The sequence below is a fragment of the Paroedura picta genome, chromosome 1 (genome assembly GCF_049243985.1).
Source record: "Paroedura picta isolate Pp20150507F chromosome 1, Ppicta_v3.0, whole genome shotgun sequence".
Classification (NCBI taxonomy): domain Eukaryota; kingdom Metazoa; phylum Chordata; class Lepidosauria; order Squamata; family Gekkonidae; genus Paroedura; species Paroedura picta.
This window is the reverse complement of record NC_135369.1, coordinates 50,590,304-50,608,541: the sequence shown is the minus strand read 5'-3', so window position 1 is coordinate 50,608,541 and position 18,238 is coordinate 50,590,304. Positions and strand designations below refer to the sequence as shown.

Sequence of the window (18,238 nt, the reverse complement as noted above, 5' to 3'; positions counted from 1 at the left end):
TGTGTATGTGTATCAAAGTGGGAATATCAAAATGGGTGGGGGACCCTTTAATAATACAGCAGTCCTTTCAATTGGGCTTAGGTGGGGGTTAGTCATGCACTTTAATGGCCCCCAATTCTTTAAAAATAATTAGGATTGAAGAAAAAATAATGGATTGATTCATGTTGTATATCTACCTGAGGCAGCTTTTACATTCCTCCAGCCATGTGGGAGGCAGGGACTGGTTCCTTGTGGCTGCATGAATGTTTCAATGCCAGGGCCCTGTGGGCAGGGTGATGGGTTGAATAATTTCAATGAATACCTAAACCACATGAGAGCTGGCCACATACTAGCTGTGCCCATAAACCCAGGAAAGTGCTTAAAGGAGATCTGAAAATGCTATTTTTCAGTGTGTGTGTTTAGGACCCATTATGCACGGGGGGAATAATGCACATTCGGGGTGGAATGGTGTCACCTAAAATCACCGATAACACATGGAGCCGGCTGCAACTGGCCACAGCTTCAGTGCATGCCGCCAAAAAAGCCACGTTAGCGAAACGCGGAAGAAAGCGCAGCTTCCGGGTGACCGGGGTGCAACCAGAAGCGGCGCCGGGATCGCCGCGTGCATAATCGGTTACTCTGGGTTTTGCCGCCGTCGTGCCCCGTCCCGTGCATAACCGGTGTGCTTCACGTCTTCCCCCTCCGCGTTTTCCATGTGATCCGAAATTGCCGTTTCAGCCGCCATGCATAATGAGCCTAGGGGAGATATTCAGCTGCATGCTGATACACATGCCAGTGTTAATACCTCTGGAAAGCAAAACTATACAGTTTTGTTTTGCTAAATTACATGTTGTCATAATAGATGCAGTGGTGAGTTCATGTCAATAAATGGTCAGTACTTCAGAATGATGTGGGAAATCACACACACACATAAACACCTTGTGAGGGCAAGGAGCATTGTCGAACAAATTGATTTTATTACAGCAGAAGTTAAGCTTAAGGCAGCATCTTTAGTTCTAGAGCATCCTTTCTCAACTTTTTTACCATTGAGAAACCCCTGAAGCATTCTTCTGGCTTTAAGAAACCCCCGAAATGGTGTGATCATGCCAAATATCCTTGGGAAGTATAGCTGTGTGGATGTCCACCTGTGGCCCCCCCTTCCCTCCCCTATATATACTCCCACCTATTTGGAAACCCTTCCAGGGCTGTCAAGAAACCCCAGGATTTCATGAAACACTGGTTGAGAAAGCCTGTTCTAGAGTGACAGGAAGAGCTGAAATGAACTAAAGGTCACCTAGCCCAATTATTCATTCACTACCACCTTCCATCACACTGCACAAATCATGCTACAGAATGGCACAACCAGAAAATGTATGCAGAGCCTATAGTGTTCAGTGACTCTGATAAAATTGCCAGGGAAGACAAGAACTGCCCTTATTTTGAGCCAAAAGTCCATCCTGCCCTGAGATAGCCTTTGAGAATGAGCACGGAATGCAACTAATAAACCTTCCCAAAAGCAGTTGGGCAGTGATAACCTGGCATAGTGTTCCCAATTGCGGCAGCTGTTAATGTATTCAAAAGAACAGAAAAAAGCCTAAGAATATACTGAGATGTGAGGAGGGAGGAGTTCTGAATTCCTGTGGGCCAGCACAGCCATATGAGCCAGCTGGATTGTGTTTGACATTGTCTAGTGCAGAATGTGAGAATATTCACTACATGTAGTTTACTAATTCCAGGGGTTCTCATTGCCTTTTGTTTTTTCCCCAGGTCTTGTAAATAAGTTTTCAAAATTTTCTATCCCATCAAATCTTTTGTTAGACATTAGCCTGCACTTTCTGCATTAAATCCAAAAATAGAAATCTAAGAATGTTTGTAATGCTTCCATGTCTGGTCACTTGCAGGCAGTTCTCATTGGCAGGTGGGTGTTATTTACAAAGCTTAGCTCATCTCATATTATCTTCCCCCATGTATTGTCCCTTCTTGTTCTCTTGCTTCAAATACAAAACCAACATGCATTTGCAATGTAAATTTGCCTTTTCTGTTAGCATGTTGTGTCCTTCAGTATCGTACAAAGTCTTGCAAGCATTTTTAAGAAGTAGTCTTGTATTTGTTAGAAAAATATTTGTAATATACAAGTGAACTCTAATATGCATGGCAGTAACTGTGTGGTATGTATGAGAAAGTGAGAGCACACATGATGACTTTACTGTATTTGGATTTCATTTGTTTTCATGGATGTTTTTGCAATTCTGTTTTTTTTCCCCTCCCTCAGTGCGGTTGGTACATTTGCTCGAGCTCTGGACTGCAGTAGTTCTGTCAGGCAACCTAGTTTACACATGAGTGCGGCTGCTGCTTCCCGTGACATCACGCTGGTGAGATGCACCCTTCAAATGCTTCTTTTATGTGTTAATATAGCTAACTGGCTCTTAAGTGCAATCCTAAAAAAGAGTTACACCCTTTTAAGCCCATTGAAGTAAATGGATTTATTAGAGCAGAACTCTGCTTATAATGTCACTACAATATAGTTCTGGCCTCTTTTGCTGCCTATTAGTACCTGAAAGACAAAACAACTAGAAGTAAATGTTTTAAATAGTTCTCCAGATTTGTTTCTTTTTATATGGTTACCTTTTTGCCACTGGTTCTGCTAAAATGAATAGGAATTAAAATTTTTCAACATGTAAAGGAAATGTTTTCTTTAAAAAAATTATGGAAGAGGGCAAAGTCAGAATATGCTGTATTAAAATTTAATGTGAGATCTCCAATTTTTTTGGTGCTATTCAAGGTAGTTTTTAATGCAGACATATATAATTTTTATTTTTCAAGTCTCCTTACAAATTACCTGCTTATCATAGAATCATAGAGCTGGAAGGGGCCATACAGGCCATCTAGTCCAACCCTCTGCTCAACGCAGGATCAGCCCAAAGCATCCAAGAAAAGTGTGTATCCAACCTTTGCTTGAAGACTGCCAGTGAGTGACTGCCACCTCCTTAGGCAGCCTATTCCACTGCTGAACTACTCTGACTGTGAAAAAAAATTTCCTTCACTAGAAGGGTAAAGTTATATATGTCTGTTTTAAAAATTCTCTTGTGGAAGAATTTCAGAATGTTATAACTGCAAAAAGGAAATTTGCAATAACTGTTTAGAGCTAGAGTGGAGTATTGGTTAGAGTTCTGGACTAGAATCTGGAAGACCAAGGTTCAAATCTTGTCTTTGCCAAAGTAGCTTGCTGGGTGATTTTGGGCCAGTCACAGCCTCTCAATCTAACCAGCCTCATAGGACTGTTGTAAGGCTAAATGGGAGGAGGGGAGAGATATAAATATCAAATAAATAACAACTTAGCCTTTCTTTGGTGGTTGGTGTGTTTCCGCTCCTTTTGCCTGGTATCTAGGCAGGCCATCCTCAATCTTCTCAAAAGAATAACCATGACCCAGGGACTACACCTGCTCTATGGGAAGAAGAAGAGACTGAGCCAACTATGATGTCGCAATGGCATTGAGGCACTTCAGCCCATACCACCTGCTTTCCCCAGAGAAGAGGGCCCTCTTCTGCTATTGGAACTCGGCTCCAGCAGCTGCTGCCAGTTTGGTGTAGTGGTTAGGAGTGCGGACTTCTAATCTGGCATGCCAGGTTCGATTCTGCACTCCCCCACATGCAACCAGCTGGGTGACCTTGGGCTCACCATGGCAGTGATAAAACTGTTCTGACCGGGCAGTGATATCAGGGCTCTCTCAGCCTCACCCACCCCACAGGGTGTCTGTTGTGGGGAGAGGAATGGGAAGGCGACTGTAAGCCGCGTTGAGCCTCCTTTGGGTAGGGAAAAGCGGCATATAAGAACCAACTCTTCTTCTTCTTCTTCTTCTTCTTCTTCTTCTTTTTCTTCACCACTCAATTTCTTGCTTGCTTCCTCTTATCTGCTCCCCAGGCAAGAGGAGGAAGAATTTGGTGTCACTGGCAAATAGGTGAAAGAATTCAAGCAAGCAAGTCACGGACTGGAATCTCCACTGGAACTGGTTGCCAGTAGAGATTATAAGTGGGGGTGAATGGATTAAATGTTGACACAATGATGCCTGCTTGGTATCATTGAAAGCAGGAGCACGCACACCATTATTCTCTTCCTTACAAGGAGGAATCTTTTATCCAGCCCAAAGAAATACTTGTTATGGGAGTGTCCTTTCAGACACAGAAGGAAAACTGTCACTGAAGCCAATATTAATAGAAAAGGAGAATCTTTATCCTGAATTATTTTACTACTTTGGATTTATTAATATGGATCATTTTAAATTACTAAAAATGTATTCCGATATGTTTTTGTTTGGACTTTGAGCTCACCCTAGCAATCTTGGGGTGAATGGGTAGTGGTGGGAGTGACTTAAAAACATGAAAGTGAAATGTTTGAGGGGCACCAGCCATTCAGAAAGATGTAATCAGCCATTCAGAAAGATGACATCAGCCATTCAGAAAGAAAGATGTATGATACCTCAAAATAATTAGGTGCCACTATTGGGTTATTAATGCAAGAAATGAATGAGAATGTTCCATTCATCTTTCATTATTTCCAGATCTAACTCTTAATAAGTTGGCCACAAATTATGGCCAAATTCAAAGGAAGCCTAATTAAGAAGAGGGTCTGTTTCTATGGCAGTAAATAAAGCAGGAACATTGCAAAGTGGAAGGAAAATTGGTCCTGGTCATGGTTTCTAAAAGAAATGAAAGGTATAGATATTCAGAGTAACTGAATTGTGCCTGGAATAATGCCACAAATGTCTGTTTTTGTTATATATTACAGCAGCGTTTTTAACACTCACTCCCAAACTTCTACAGAAAAACTGGCTGAAAGTAACAGGGAAAGTTTCACTCATGTAGTATTGCTGGCCGCTAAATGAAAAATATTGATGATTTCTTGGGGGAAAGTCATCCACACTGGTTATGTCACGCCTCCTATTGCTTCAGGAAAATTCAGGTGATGCAGATTTTGTATGACTCTTCTGGATCAGAGCGAGACTGCCCTTCCAGATTTGATAGCCCTACAAATCCAGCAGGATACTTGAGTCTAGCTGTGCTTCTTCTGTGTAAAAAAGAAAAGAAAAAAAGGAAAGTATTGCCCTTTTTGGATCTTCCCAGCATGGAATAGGACAGAGTTCCAAAGGAGATTCCCAGATCAGGATCTAAAAAGAAAAAAAGACCTCTTTAAGGATATGCTTCTCCTGACAGAAGCTTTGGATAAAGGAGATTAGCAGACTCAAGATCTGCCCATTGAGGCTGCAAGCGAGGCAGGAAGACCAAAAGTTTCAGGTCTCTCACTAGCCTGTCTTCAGCGATGAATCAGCAGAGAACTATGAGATTAGCTCTTTTCTACTTCTGTGACTTACTGCAAGTCAAGAATGTATTGATGAGGACTGACAGCATGGCAACAAAGGCTCACATCAATGGTGGAGAGGACACCAAGACAGTTCCTCTCAACAGGAAAACAAAGCTCCTCTTCCAGTTGGCATGTCTGACAGGCCTGAAGGTACAACATGTGCAAGGGCTACCAGATACAAAAGCAGACTGTCTGAGCAGAAAGCAGAGAATGGTCTCTAAACCATGACACCTTTTGGGAAGTCACAGTTTGTTTTGGGATACCGATAATGGATGTTGGCATCATCAAGCAGTAGTCATGTACCCAGGTTCCTAGTGAAATTTTTTGAATTAGCAGAGGGCGAGGATTCTTTGTTACATCTGTGACCGAGTGATCTGTTGTATAACTGACTCATCTGCCAAAATAAGGAGAGGGGCAGTGGTAATATTTACTGTAACTTTCTGGCCACAACATCGTGGCTTTCAGAACAACTAGTAAATATGTCAATGGGCACCTTGTGGCAACTACCTTTCATCAAGGTCCACCATGATCCAACTAATGGCATGGAGGCTGAACAGGCAGATTTAGAGATCTTGGGTTTCCCAAAGGAAATATTGGAAATTATGGTACAAGCAAGGAGACCAGCAACCAGATACAGCTATACCTGGCCTACTTTCAAAAGCATGGGCCAATCATAAAAATGTAGACCTGTGTAAACCATCCCATAAGGATTTTATGTTTTTACTAGGAATTTAAGCCTGTTGTACGTTGAAATACAACGGGTGCTAGCATGGTGTGATGGTGGATTGTTTGGCTTAGAAGTCTTGAGTTTGAAGGAAGGGAGGAGAAAGATGCAGTGGTCAGAACACAGGAGGGAGGGAAGGCAGGCAGGCAGGCATAGAGAAAGGGAGAAATATGGAGAGAAGGGGAGAAAGGAGATTAAGCGATGGGAGAAAGGAAGGAAGAAAGAAATGCAGAAGAGAAATGGATGGATGGGAGGGAGAAAGGAAGAGATAAAGAAAGACAGGAAGAGAGCAAGCGAGAGGGAGAGAAAGAGGCAGAGAGAGAGAGAAAGAGGCAGAGAGAGAGAGAGAAAGGGAAGGGAATGGAGTGAGGGGGTGCAATGAAAGGGGACGAGGCAGGAGGGGAAGCAGGGGGGCGGGGAGGTGAAGGGTCTGCAGGGAGGCGAGTTGTGAGTGGGGGCAGGGGAAGAGTTTGGGGTAGAGATAAGTGGGTGCTTGGGGGAGAAGTGGCGTCGGAATGTGGGCGCGGCAGAGAGAAAGAGACTGAAGGGGGACAGAGAGACACCCCCCAAACATCCCCCAACTAAGCCAAACACCCCCCAACTGGTCAGTCCTGGGGCAGGGGGTCAATCGGTAGCTGTGCCCCCCCATCCCGGATAGCGCCCTCCCTCACACCCCTTACTGTTTTATTTATATCGCTCCCACGGAGCGGTGTAAAGATGTGATTGATGGAGATCACGGTTGAGACCAAACACTTAAAAAAGACAAGTAGCAACTCTCACTGCAGTTTTAGGAAACAGGGGGCTACATAACATATCTTCTAGCAGGCATGTTGGGAGATTCTTAAAAGGAACAATGCAGTTAGCTCCTCTGAATAGGCACAGATTTTCTACCTGTAGTCTGCATAAAGTGCTATAGGCTATGACAAAAATACCATTTGAACCTCAAAAATCAACAGAGTTAAAGTTTCTTCCTTGGAAGATAGCCTCCTAGTCATCCATTCCTATCAAAACAAACACAAAATGAGGAGATAGGTAGATGAAGTTAGGCTATATGATTGCTGGAAAGGCAGGTTTGCTCTCACCCACAAGAATCATACAAAATTGCATAGCCCTGCTTGGAGCAAGAGGATGTGTGATCTAACCAGCTTAGATGGCTGAAGAATAGGCAGCTGGAAGCTGTGGTCAGGATTACCTTTTACCTGCTTTGACTGTTTAGCCTGCTGTGACCTTTCCTGGGCAGAAAAATATCAGGCCAGTGTGGTCTGCGTGTCCCGGTTACATCTAAATTAGATTACTGAATTGTATTACATGTTGGGCTGTCTTTGAGAAGTGCTAAGAAGCTTCAGATTGTAAAGATATCTGGCTGGAACGTTCTGTAGGAATCATACCACACCAATCTTATACCATCAGAATCAGATGCATTTATTTCAGTCAGCGACCAGCGCAAAATACAAAACAGTAAAGCACAATATAAGATTAGTTGAAAGTTCCAAAATACTTCATATGTTCAATAGATCCATCCTAACCCTTGTACATATTCAGCCAGGCACTTCTACATTTAATAGCTAATCTTGCATATTTGGCAATAATATTGTATAAATTCTTATTTTTATCGAAAGGAGTTCCTTTAATTTGGCTTGTCTTGAAGTAGCCCTTAAGTCAGTAAAGATGGAATACAGCAATTCTTGATGTAATTGGTTGTAAATACAGCAATCAAAAATCACATGTTAAGTGTTCTCGATGTTACCATCCTGGCATATGCAAGTCTTTTCCTGGGGTGGAAGTTTATTATATTTTCCCTCTACCCATACTGAAGGGAGAACATTGTAGTACAGTAATGTAAACACCCTTCTAAATTCAGAGCTGTCAGTATTAGACAGATAGAGCATAAAATATAATCTATTATCTTATAACATCTGCAGTGGCTTCCAATTGTTTTCCAAGCACAATTCAAGGTGCTGTTTTTGGCCTTCAGAGCCATGTGTATGGGACCAACATACCTGAAGCACTGCCTACTCGCTTGTGAACCCAGCTGACCACTATGGCCATCTACAGAGGCCTGCTTCAGGTGTCTCCACTTTCTGAGAGGGCCTTCCTGATCATAGCACCAAAGCCCTGGAACACTCTCTCCAGGGATATTTGTCTGTACCCTTATATTGCCATCTTCTCCAAGTGGGTGAAGACTGTTTTGTTTTGTTTGGCATTCCTTCATTGATCCACCTTCCTGACCCATGTTTTAATGGCTGTTTTTATGCCATTGTATATATTTTAGCACTTAAAAAAAATTAATGATTGTTTTATGATTTGTTTTATGGAGGACTGATTTTAATGTTTTATAAAATGTGATTTTATCATCTGTGTTTCAGTTTTTTAGCCACCTTGGTTGTCCTTGTGAAGGTAAAAAAGGTGGCATATAAATTTTGTAAATAAATAAATTTTAAATAAACTTCATACCCTTATTTAATTAATGTAATTTTTAAAGAATCTTGTTTTGATCGTGTTGAGACCAAAAGTGACATAAGAATTAAAAAACAACAATTGGAGAATAAGCATAAGCATATACGAGACATTTAGCTGAAGAGGTCTGCAAGCAGAAGAGAAGGGTACCTTCTCCCTCGATTGTTTTTGGGGAAGTCCCCTTTGGTCCCCAGAGCAGCATTTTGAGATGTAGTGGGAGGGGAGAAATGAGGATGTCACTGTGCTCCACTTTGCAACCAGAATTGTGGTCATAGTTAAATAGAGGACTACAAGGCCTTCCTTCCATGTATTGTTTTAGTTTAGTTTATCCCACACTTCTTCCAAGAAGCCCAGAGTGATGTACAAGATTATCCTTTCCTCATTTTAACTTATAATGATTGTATGCAGTTGTTGTTGTTATGTGCGAAGTCGTGTCCGACCCATCGCGACCCCATGGACAATGATCCTCCAGGCCTTCCTGTCCTCTACCATTCCCCGGAGTCCATTTAAGTTTGCACTGACTGCTTCAGTGACTCCATCCAGCCACCTCATTCTCTGTCGTCCCCTTCTTCTTTTGCCCTCGATCGCTCCCAGCATTAGGCTCTTCTCCAGGGAGTCCTTCCTTCTCATGAGGTGGCCAAAGTATTTGAGTTTCATCTTCAGGATCTGGCCTTCTAAAGAGCAGTCAGGGTTGATCTCCTCTAGGACTGACCGGTTTGTTCGCCTTGCAGTCCAAGGGACTCGCAAGAGTCTTCTCCAGCACCAGAGTTCAAAAGCCTCAATTCTTTGATGCTCGGCCTTCCTTATGGTCCAACTTTCACAGCCATACATTGCAACTGGGAATACCATAGCCTTGACTAAACGCACTTTTGTTGGCAGGGTGATGTCTCTGCTTTTTAGGATGCTGTCTAGATTTGCCATAGCTTTCCTCCCCAGGAGCAAGCGTCTTTTAATTTCTTTGCTGCAGTCCCCATCTGCAGTGATCTTGGATCCCAGGAAAATAAAATCTGTCACTATCTCCATTTCTTCCCCATCTATTTGCCAGGAATTGAGAGGGCCGGATGCCATGATCTTTGTTTTCTTGATGTTGAGTTTCAAGCCAACTTTTGCACTCTCCTCCTTCACCCACATCAACAGGCTCTTTAGTTCCTCTTCACTTTCTGCCATTAGAGTGGTATCATCTGCGTATCTGAGGTTGTTGATATTTCTCCCTGCAATCTTGATCCCAATTTGTGACTCCTCTAATCCCGCATTTCTCATGATGTGCTCTGCATACAAGTTAAATAGGCAAGGCGACAGTATACAGCCTTGCCGAACTCCTTTCTCAATTTTGAACCAGTCAGTGATCCCATGTTCATTCTCACTGTTGCTTCTTGACCTGCATATAAATTTCTCAAGAGACAAATAAGATGCTCTGGTATTCCCATCTCTTTAAGAACTTGCCACAATTTGTTGTGCTCCACACAATCAAAGGCTTTAGCATAGTCAATGAAGCAGAAGTAGACGTTCTTCTGGTACTCCCTAGCTTTCTCCATGATCCAGCGTATGTTGGCAATTTGATCTCTAGTTCCTCTGCCTCTTCGAAATCCTGCCTGTACTTCTGGAAGTTCTCGGTCCACATATTGCTGGAGCCTAGCTTGTAGGATTTTGAGCATAACTTTGCTAGCATGAGAAATTAGTGCAATGGTGCGGTAGTTTGAACATTCTTTGGCATTGCCCTTCTTTGGGATTGGAATGTAAACTGACCTTTTCCAATCCTGTGGCCATTGTTGAGTTTTCCAAATTTGCTGGCATATTGAGTGTAGCACTTTTACTGCATCATCCTTTAAGATTTTGAATAGTTCAACTGGAATGCTGTCACCACCACTAGCTTTACTATTGCTCAGACTTCCTAAGGCCCATTTGACTTCACATTCCAGGATGTCTGGCTCCAGGTCAGTAACTACCCCACTGTGGTCATCAGGGATGTTATGCAGTAGGGTAAGCCAAATAAGAATGAGTGGCTCAAGGTTATTGAGTAAATGTCATGATGTGGAGGGATTTGCTCTTGGATCTTTACAGACCTTACTGAACACTCTACTACACTACTTTACACAAGCTCTTAAAAAGCAATTTGATGAATTAGTGATCGAGTTGGGCGATCATATGAGGATCAGAGAAGGCTACCAATTAATATATGAAGAAAATTAATAAAGCCCCAGTCAGTTTAATCTCTGGCACTAATTTCAGTCTACACCTGCCGGTGGTACTAAGAGAATCAGAATCACACAGAGCTGGAAAAGACCATAGAGGGCCATCTAACCCCCCAAGGCTCTCACAGTTTGCACGAAAAGGTTTTTTTTTGTGTGTGTGGTTATAGGGCAAGCACCAACAACTACTCCCCCCATCCTTATATCCATATTGCAGCAAGGACCTTATGTACATTATATTATCTTTGCTTGTCTAAGGGAAGAAATATTCAAACATTGAGATGGTGTAGGGACATTGCATTACAAGTAGAAATCCTGTATTCATTGTACTACAGATTGGAAAGCTTTAATTTGTTCTCTGAATGGGATGGGGGGGGTAGAAAGAGCAAGCAGTGGAGAACATGTCCTCAGTGAAATCTAAGAAATATGGCAAAGTACATTAAAGTGTTGTTTGAAGGTTCTTGTTCATGCAGGGATATAAGTAAGAATCATAGATTTTGTGTCCACAGATAAACTGCTTTTTTCACCTGGGTTAGTCTGCTGATAATTAAATATATGATCTTTTATAGAAAATTAATATTTAGAAAGAAGAATTAGATGGCAACTTAATCATAGAATCATAGAATCATAGAGTTGGAAGGGCCATACAGGCCATCTAGTCCAACCCCCTGCTCAACGCAGGATTAGCCCTAAGCATCCTAAAGCATCCAAGAAAAGTGTGTATCCAACCTTTGCTTGAAGACTTCCAGTGAGGGGGCGCTCACCACCTCCTTAGGCAGCCTATTCCACTGCTGAACGACTCTGACTGAGAAAAACTTTTTCCTGATATCTAGCCTATATCGTTGTACTTGAAGTTTAAACCCATTACTGCGTGTCCTTTCCTCTGCAGCAAGCAGAAACAGCATCCTGCCCTCCTCCAAGTGACAACCTTTCAAATACTTAAAGAGGGCTATCATGTCCCCTCTCAACCTCCTTTTCTCCAGGCTGAACATTCCCAAGTCCCTCAACCTATCTTCATAGGGCTTGGTCCCTTGGCCCCAGATCATCTTCGTCGCTCTCCTCTGTACCCTTTCAATTTTATCGATGTCCTTCTTGAAGTGAGGCCTCCAGAACTGCACACAGTACTCCAGGTGTGGTCTGACCAGTGCCGTATACAATGGGACTATGACATCTTGTGATTTTGATGTGATGCCTCTGTTGATACAGCCCAAAATGGCATTTGCCTTTTTAACCGCTGCATCACACTGCCTACTCATGTTTAGTTTACAATCCACAAGTACCCCAAGGTCTCGTTCACACACAGTGCTACCTAGAAGCGCATCCCCCATCCAGTACGCAAGCTTTTCATTTTTCTGACCCAGATGCAGAACTTTACACTTACCTTAATTAAATTGCATCTTGTTCTCATTTGCCCATTTTTCCATTGTGTTCAGATCTCGTTGAACTCTGTCTCTATCTTCCGGAGTATTTGCCAGTCCTCCCAATTTGGTGTCATCTGCAAACTTGATGAGTAGTCCCTCCACCCCCTCATCTAGATCATTAATAAATATGTTAAAAAGTACCGGGCCGAGCACCGAACCCTGAGGTACCCCACTACTCACCTCTCTCCAGTCTGATGAAACACCATTGACAACAACTCTTTGAGTGCGGTTCTCTAACCAATTCCCTATCCACCTAACGATCTGAAAATCCAGATTGCAGTCCTTCAACTTATCCATCAGAACATCATGGGGAGCCTTGTAAAAAGCTTTACTAAAATCCAAGTAAATGACATCAACCAAATTCTCCCCTGGTTCTAGGACTCCATCCTTGATGGGTGGTTCTCACCGCTGGTGCTAGGGAGGCAGGCCTTAAATTTACTTCCTCTTCCTGTCTCCCTGGTAGAACCGCCCTCATCTTCAGTTTTTCTCCTGCCTGCAGGGAGTGCGGTTGTGTGAGCATTAGCTCTTCACCTTTTTTTATAGAAGCTAGATTAAGACTGTTAGTTGGAATTTCTATACTAAAATCCTTCTACTTCTTTTCCTCTGTATCTTTCCCTCCCAGTTCATAGTTAATGTTGCCAGGTTAGAGTTTAAAGTTTAAAAGTTAGATTAATAGGAAATTTACTTACTGTTCAGAATGGCAACAAGTGTTTTTCAAGATGATTATTTGTTGGAGTCTCATCTCCCAGGCACGCATGGAGCTGCCGGTGGAGCTACGGGCCCGGCAGATTGCGTTCCATCGGGAACCTTACTGACCGTGGCAGCCCAGCAGCAGCCCGATAAGCCTAGGAAGGCTACTTGCAAAACAGCCAAAAGGCTGCGTGGAGAGAAGTGTGAACGGGCTAGCAGAGGCGTTCTGCCTAAACAAACAAGCTCCGGAGGCAATTCTGACTGCGTCATGATTAGCTCTGCAGGGAGCTTTGGCCTTGAGGGCAGCCATGTGCCGAGCTCTGAGTTGCACGTGGGGGAAGGAGTCCCCCTAGTGGCTGAATGCCAAAATGACTGCACGAGCTCTATAATACAAGGTGAATCCCAAACCTCTGTTGGCTCTCTGGGACACCCATAGCCTGGCACTTCTTCTGGAGACAGACCTGCAAATGTGAGTGAAGGGCTGCCTGCTGGCATGTCCTCTGAAATGTTCAATTTTATGAAGTGTATGTTAAGAAACGAAATGAATTCGTTTTATCAGCAGAGGTCTGCTTTAAATGTGCCTTCTTTACTGCCTAGGATGCTGCATCCTCCTGTTCAATATTATTCCCCATCGCATTCTGTTCACTATGAGCAGGTTCCTCAGTCCGTTCCCACCAAGGCGGCTAGAAAGATATGCTATAATTTACCTATGTCCTCAGGATCGTCTGTGAGCGATCCAGAAGGTGAGTTTTTGATGGATGAAGAACAGGGGACACAGGCGATGGAGGAAGATATTCAGGTCCCTGAGTCAACTCAGAGATTTTGTAAAGAGGAGGATTTTCAAGATTTATTACACAAATGTATTGTGGCTTTAGCCCTTATTACAGAAATGTATTGTGGCTTTAGCCCTTATTCATCCAGAGGCAGCTGAGGCACCGCCAGAAAAAGATATGAAGCCTAGAGTGAAAGGTAAGGAAGAATTTTTTCCTCCTGTTGAGGTCGTACAAAAGGTGTTTCCTATGCTTGAGTTTTTTGGAAAAAAAAAAAAAAGATTAAGGCAGAATGGCAAAAACCTATGGCTAACAAGCAATTTCTGGCATTTATATATATATATATATATATATATATATATATTAAAAAAAAAAAAATTTACAAACTCTCAGACTATGTGGAAGAGTTTTACAGACATTTCTGGTCGATGCACCAGTCACGGCCTTGCAGTCACAGGGTCTGGTTTCTCAGAATGGTGAGGGTCACCTTAGAGACCAGATGGATAAAAAGGAGATTTTTCTCTCAAAAAGGCACATGAGGCTGTAGCTATGGCCATTAGAGCCTCGTCCACAGCTTCCATAACGACTAGGGCTTCGATAGACTGGACTGGAAAGCTGGTAAGATTAATTCCTGAAGCAGACAAGAAGTCTACTGAAGGTGTATCACGACTGTTAAAGGCAGTTTGTTATTTAGCAGATACTACTTTGGATGCAGTTATTTTTGCAGCCAGGGGACTTGTGTCCTTGGCAGCTGCTAGGCGTGGTCTTTGGCTGAGGGCCTGGCCTGCAGACAATCATTCCAAATCCATTGTTATTGCCTACCCCTTTCAGGGAGATAAATTGTTCGGGGATGCATTGAATAGAATTTTGATCGAAACCCGAGATAAAAAGCAAATGATGCCAAAGTTTGTTAGACGTGGTAATGATAGAAAGTTTCAAGGCTTTTCTTTCAGATCACAGAACACCCTACCAAGATTTCGGGAGAACAGGAGAGGATCCTGGGGGAATAGTCGATATTCCCTTCGTAGGGGACGTTACTCCCGATATAGCAGACAAGGCTTCAACAGACAGGAGAAGCCGGACAGGGACTCCTCCCAGAATAAAGCATGACTCCCTAGAAGACAGGGAGATTCCGGTAGGGGGTCGTTTATCATTGTTCCCTTACAGATGGTTGAAGCGCAGTCCGTCTAATGGGCTGCAGAGATAGTTCAGGTTGGTTACAAAATAGAATTTTTTGCAATTCACCCCAACAGGTGTCTGGTGTCCCCATTAAGCGCAAATCGGCTCAAGAGAGATGCTCTGCTAAAAGCAGTCCAACATCTACTAAACATAAGAGCAATAGAAATAGTTCCTGCAGAGGAACAGAGAAAATTCTGTTTACAGTGCCAAAATCAAACGGGGATTGGCGTCCAATTCCATTTGTGGCATTACGCCAGTCAGGCGTGTTAATACATCATTTTCGGACGACCTCTTGATCCGAGCGTCATCAGCTCAGGAATCAACATCACACACAGAGAGAGTGATTACCACTCTGAAGGAATTCGGATTTCTAGTCAATCTGGAAGCGAGTTCCATGGTTCCTACCCAGTGCTTTGGAGCATCTGGGAGTTTTGTTGAACACGGAAAAAAAAAAAAAAAAAAAAAAGGAAAATTGGTTTTGCCAAACAAAAAGATCAAAAAGACCAGAGATCTGGTGGGGGCTGTGATACGAGAAAAATCAACTTCACTTATGACACTGGCAAAACTCATGGGAGTTCTGGTAGAAACACGGAAGCATTACAATGGGGGCATTTCCACCTGCGTCCTTTACAGTCCCTTCTAAGGCCATTTCAGGAGAAAATAACAGCCAAGTCAAACATCAGAATCAGGTTGACTCCTGCCGTAAGGAACAGCCTCTTGTGGTGGCTGAAGCCGGTGAATCTTGGTCAGGGACGCTTTTTCGTGAACAAGAATTAGTCCTATTCACAGATGCCAGTCTGTCGGGGTGGGGAGCCACTCTGGAGACTAGGCATGTTCTAGGGAAATGGTCAGCACAAGAGAGGGAGTTTCCAATAAACCTATTGGAAATCAGAGCAATTCGACTGGCCTTGGTACACTTCCAAATCAAATTACAGCAAAAGCATGTCCTGGTAAGAATGGACAATGTTGCAGCCAAGGCTTATTTAAACAAGCAAGGGGGGACGAAATCTCCCTCAATTCACAAGGAAGCGTCACTGATTTTACAATGGGCAGAGAAGACTCTTCTGTCCCTGAGAGCAGAACATATCAAAGGGATCCTGAATGTACAGGCCGACTGGCTCAGTAGACAGGAGATTTCTGAAGCAGAATGGTCCTTGAATTGGGGTGTATTCAAAATGATTGTGGATCACTTTGGCAATCCAGTGGTAGATCTATTTGCCAGTCAGGAGAATGCGCTCTTACCTCGTTTTTTCACCAGGTTTGCTCAACTCAGAGCAGAACAGATAGATGCCCTGACGGCTCAATGGCCGCAGGGTCTGTTATATGCATTTCCTCCAGTCCCAATCATTCCCAAGGTACTCAGAAAGGTCAGACAGCAAGGGGCACAGGTAATCCTGGTGGCTCCTTATTGGCCACGCAGACCATGGTTCGCAACAATCCTGCGTCTAGCGGTGGGGAAACACCTGTCATTGCCGGTAATACCAGATCTCTTGACACAGGGGCCAGTTTGGCGTTACGAGCCAGGCTGGCTACAGCTGACCGCGCGGAGACTGAACGGTCAGCTCTGCTAAAATGCAGCCTTAGTGAAAAGGTGACTAGCACCATACTGGCGGCCAGAAAACCTTCTACTGTTAGGATATATAATTATTCTTGGAAGGTATTTGTCAGGTGGTGCAGACAAAAAAAAAAAAAAAAAAAAAAAAGGACCCTTTAAAGACTGGGTTATGGGTCATCTTGGAATTTTTACAAGGATTGGATAAGGGTTTGAAACCATCCACATTACGTAGACAGGTGGCAGCCTTGGCGACAGTTATTCCAAAGGTTCAAGGGTTTCCCTTAGCCAAGCATCCTCACGTTACTAGGTTTCTGAGGGGAGCCACGGTAGTTTCTCCCCCAGCCGTGCATCGTTTCCCAACTTGGAGCCTGAGTGTGGTACTATCAGCGTTGCTGAGACAACCTTTTGAACCTTTACAGGATATTTCATTGAGACATTTGCGACTCAAGGTTATTTTCTTAGTTGCAGTAACGTTTGCTAGACGAATTTCAGAATTAGGAGCTTTATCCATTAGGAAAGATCTTTGGGTGTTCTACAAAGATAAGGTGGTTTTGTGGACAGATCCTATATTTAGGCCCAAGGTGGAATCTAGATTCCACAGGATGCGGGAAATCAATTTGCCTACATTCTTTCCTGACCCTAAACAGCCTAAAGAAGTTTTGTGGCATAGATTAGATGTACGAAGGGCCCTCAAGGCATTCCTTATACGTACAGAGCCATTTAGGAGATCAGAGTCAATGTTCATAAGCATTTCTCCGCCTAATAAAGGGGAAAGGATGTCTACTGTGGCTATTGGAACGTGTCTCAGGGATTGTATTGCTGAAACATACAGTTCATTGGGTAGGTCTGTGCCCTCTGGCATTACAGCGCATTCAGTTAGGGGGGCTGCAACAAATGCTGCCATGATAAATTCTGCCTCTGTAGAACAGATCTGCAAGGCGGCTACCTGGTCTTCAATTTCCACCTTTATTAGGCACTATAAGCTTAGTATTCAATACAATACAATACGTTTATTGGCATAAAGCAGATTAGGAGGCTATACAAAGATAGTCAAGATGCATCGGACAGTTTAAGTTTAAAAAACTGAGGACAGAAATTTAGCCATATAAGCTTAGTGATTACAGTGCAGCGGAGGCTGCCTTTGGCAGAAGTGTTCTTTTACAAGGCTTAGATTCAGACGACACGATCCCGCCCGGGACAAAGTAAGCTCTTGCATATCCCATCAAGGATGGAGTCCTAGAACCAGGGGAGAATGCCCATTGGCACTTACCGTGAAGGGTACTTCTCCCTGGGTTCTAGGACTCCATCCAGCCCTCCCTGGGCATCGTCTGAAATTTAGTCCAGTTATAGTCATTATGGGACAGGAAAAGGGGGGAATATTGGAATTTAGTTGTTCGGAACTGTTTTTTCTGCTTCCTCTTCCACTATTTCATGTTCTTATTATAAAAAAAGAAAGAAAGAAAAGAAAAATTATTACAGAGAGTTATGGTTACGGTAGTTTGGAGTATTGTTTCTCTGAGCTTTGGAAGGATCACAACTGAAGATGAGGGCGGTTCTACCAGGGAGACAGGAAGAGGAAGTAAATTTAAGGCCTGCCTCCCTAGCACCAGCGGTGAGAACCACCCATCAAGGATGGAGTCCTAGAACCCAGGGAGAAGTACCCTTCACGGTAAGTGCCAATGGGCATTTCCCCGATCCAGCAAACCTGTTACTTGGTCAAAAAAGGAAACTAGGTTGGTCTGGCAGGACCTGTTGAAGACAAATCCATGCTGACTTCCTTGGATCACCAAATTGTCCTCCAGATGTTTGCAGATCGCTCCCTTTAATATCTGCTCCATTATCTTCCCCACAACAGAGGTCAGACTCACTGGTCTGTAGTTTCCCGGGTCATCCTTCCTCCCTTTTTTGAAGATCG

At 43.3% G+C, this 18,238-nt stretch overlaps 1 protein-coding gene across 5 annotated transcripts in view; it reads left to right on the top strand.

Annotated features, from left to right (window-relative positions):
• The window catches only part of MTA3 (metastasis associated 1 family member 3), a 201,811-nt gene that overhangs the window by 83,512 nt on the left and 100,061 nt on the right, over positions 1-18,238 (top strand). For 4 of the 5 annotated variants that reach the window (XM_077337772.1, XM_077337780.1, XM_077337798.1 and 1 more), the window contains exon 8: positions 2,252-2,351. In XM_077337772.1, the coding sequence (XP_077193887.1) occupies positions 2,252-2,351 (100 nt within the window). Of the gene's footprint in view, positions 1-2,251; positions 2,352-13,956; positions 14,725-18,238 lie in introns of those variants that run through there. The other variant, XM_077337807.1, reaches the window with a different exon arrangement.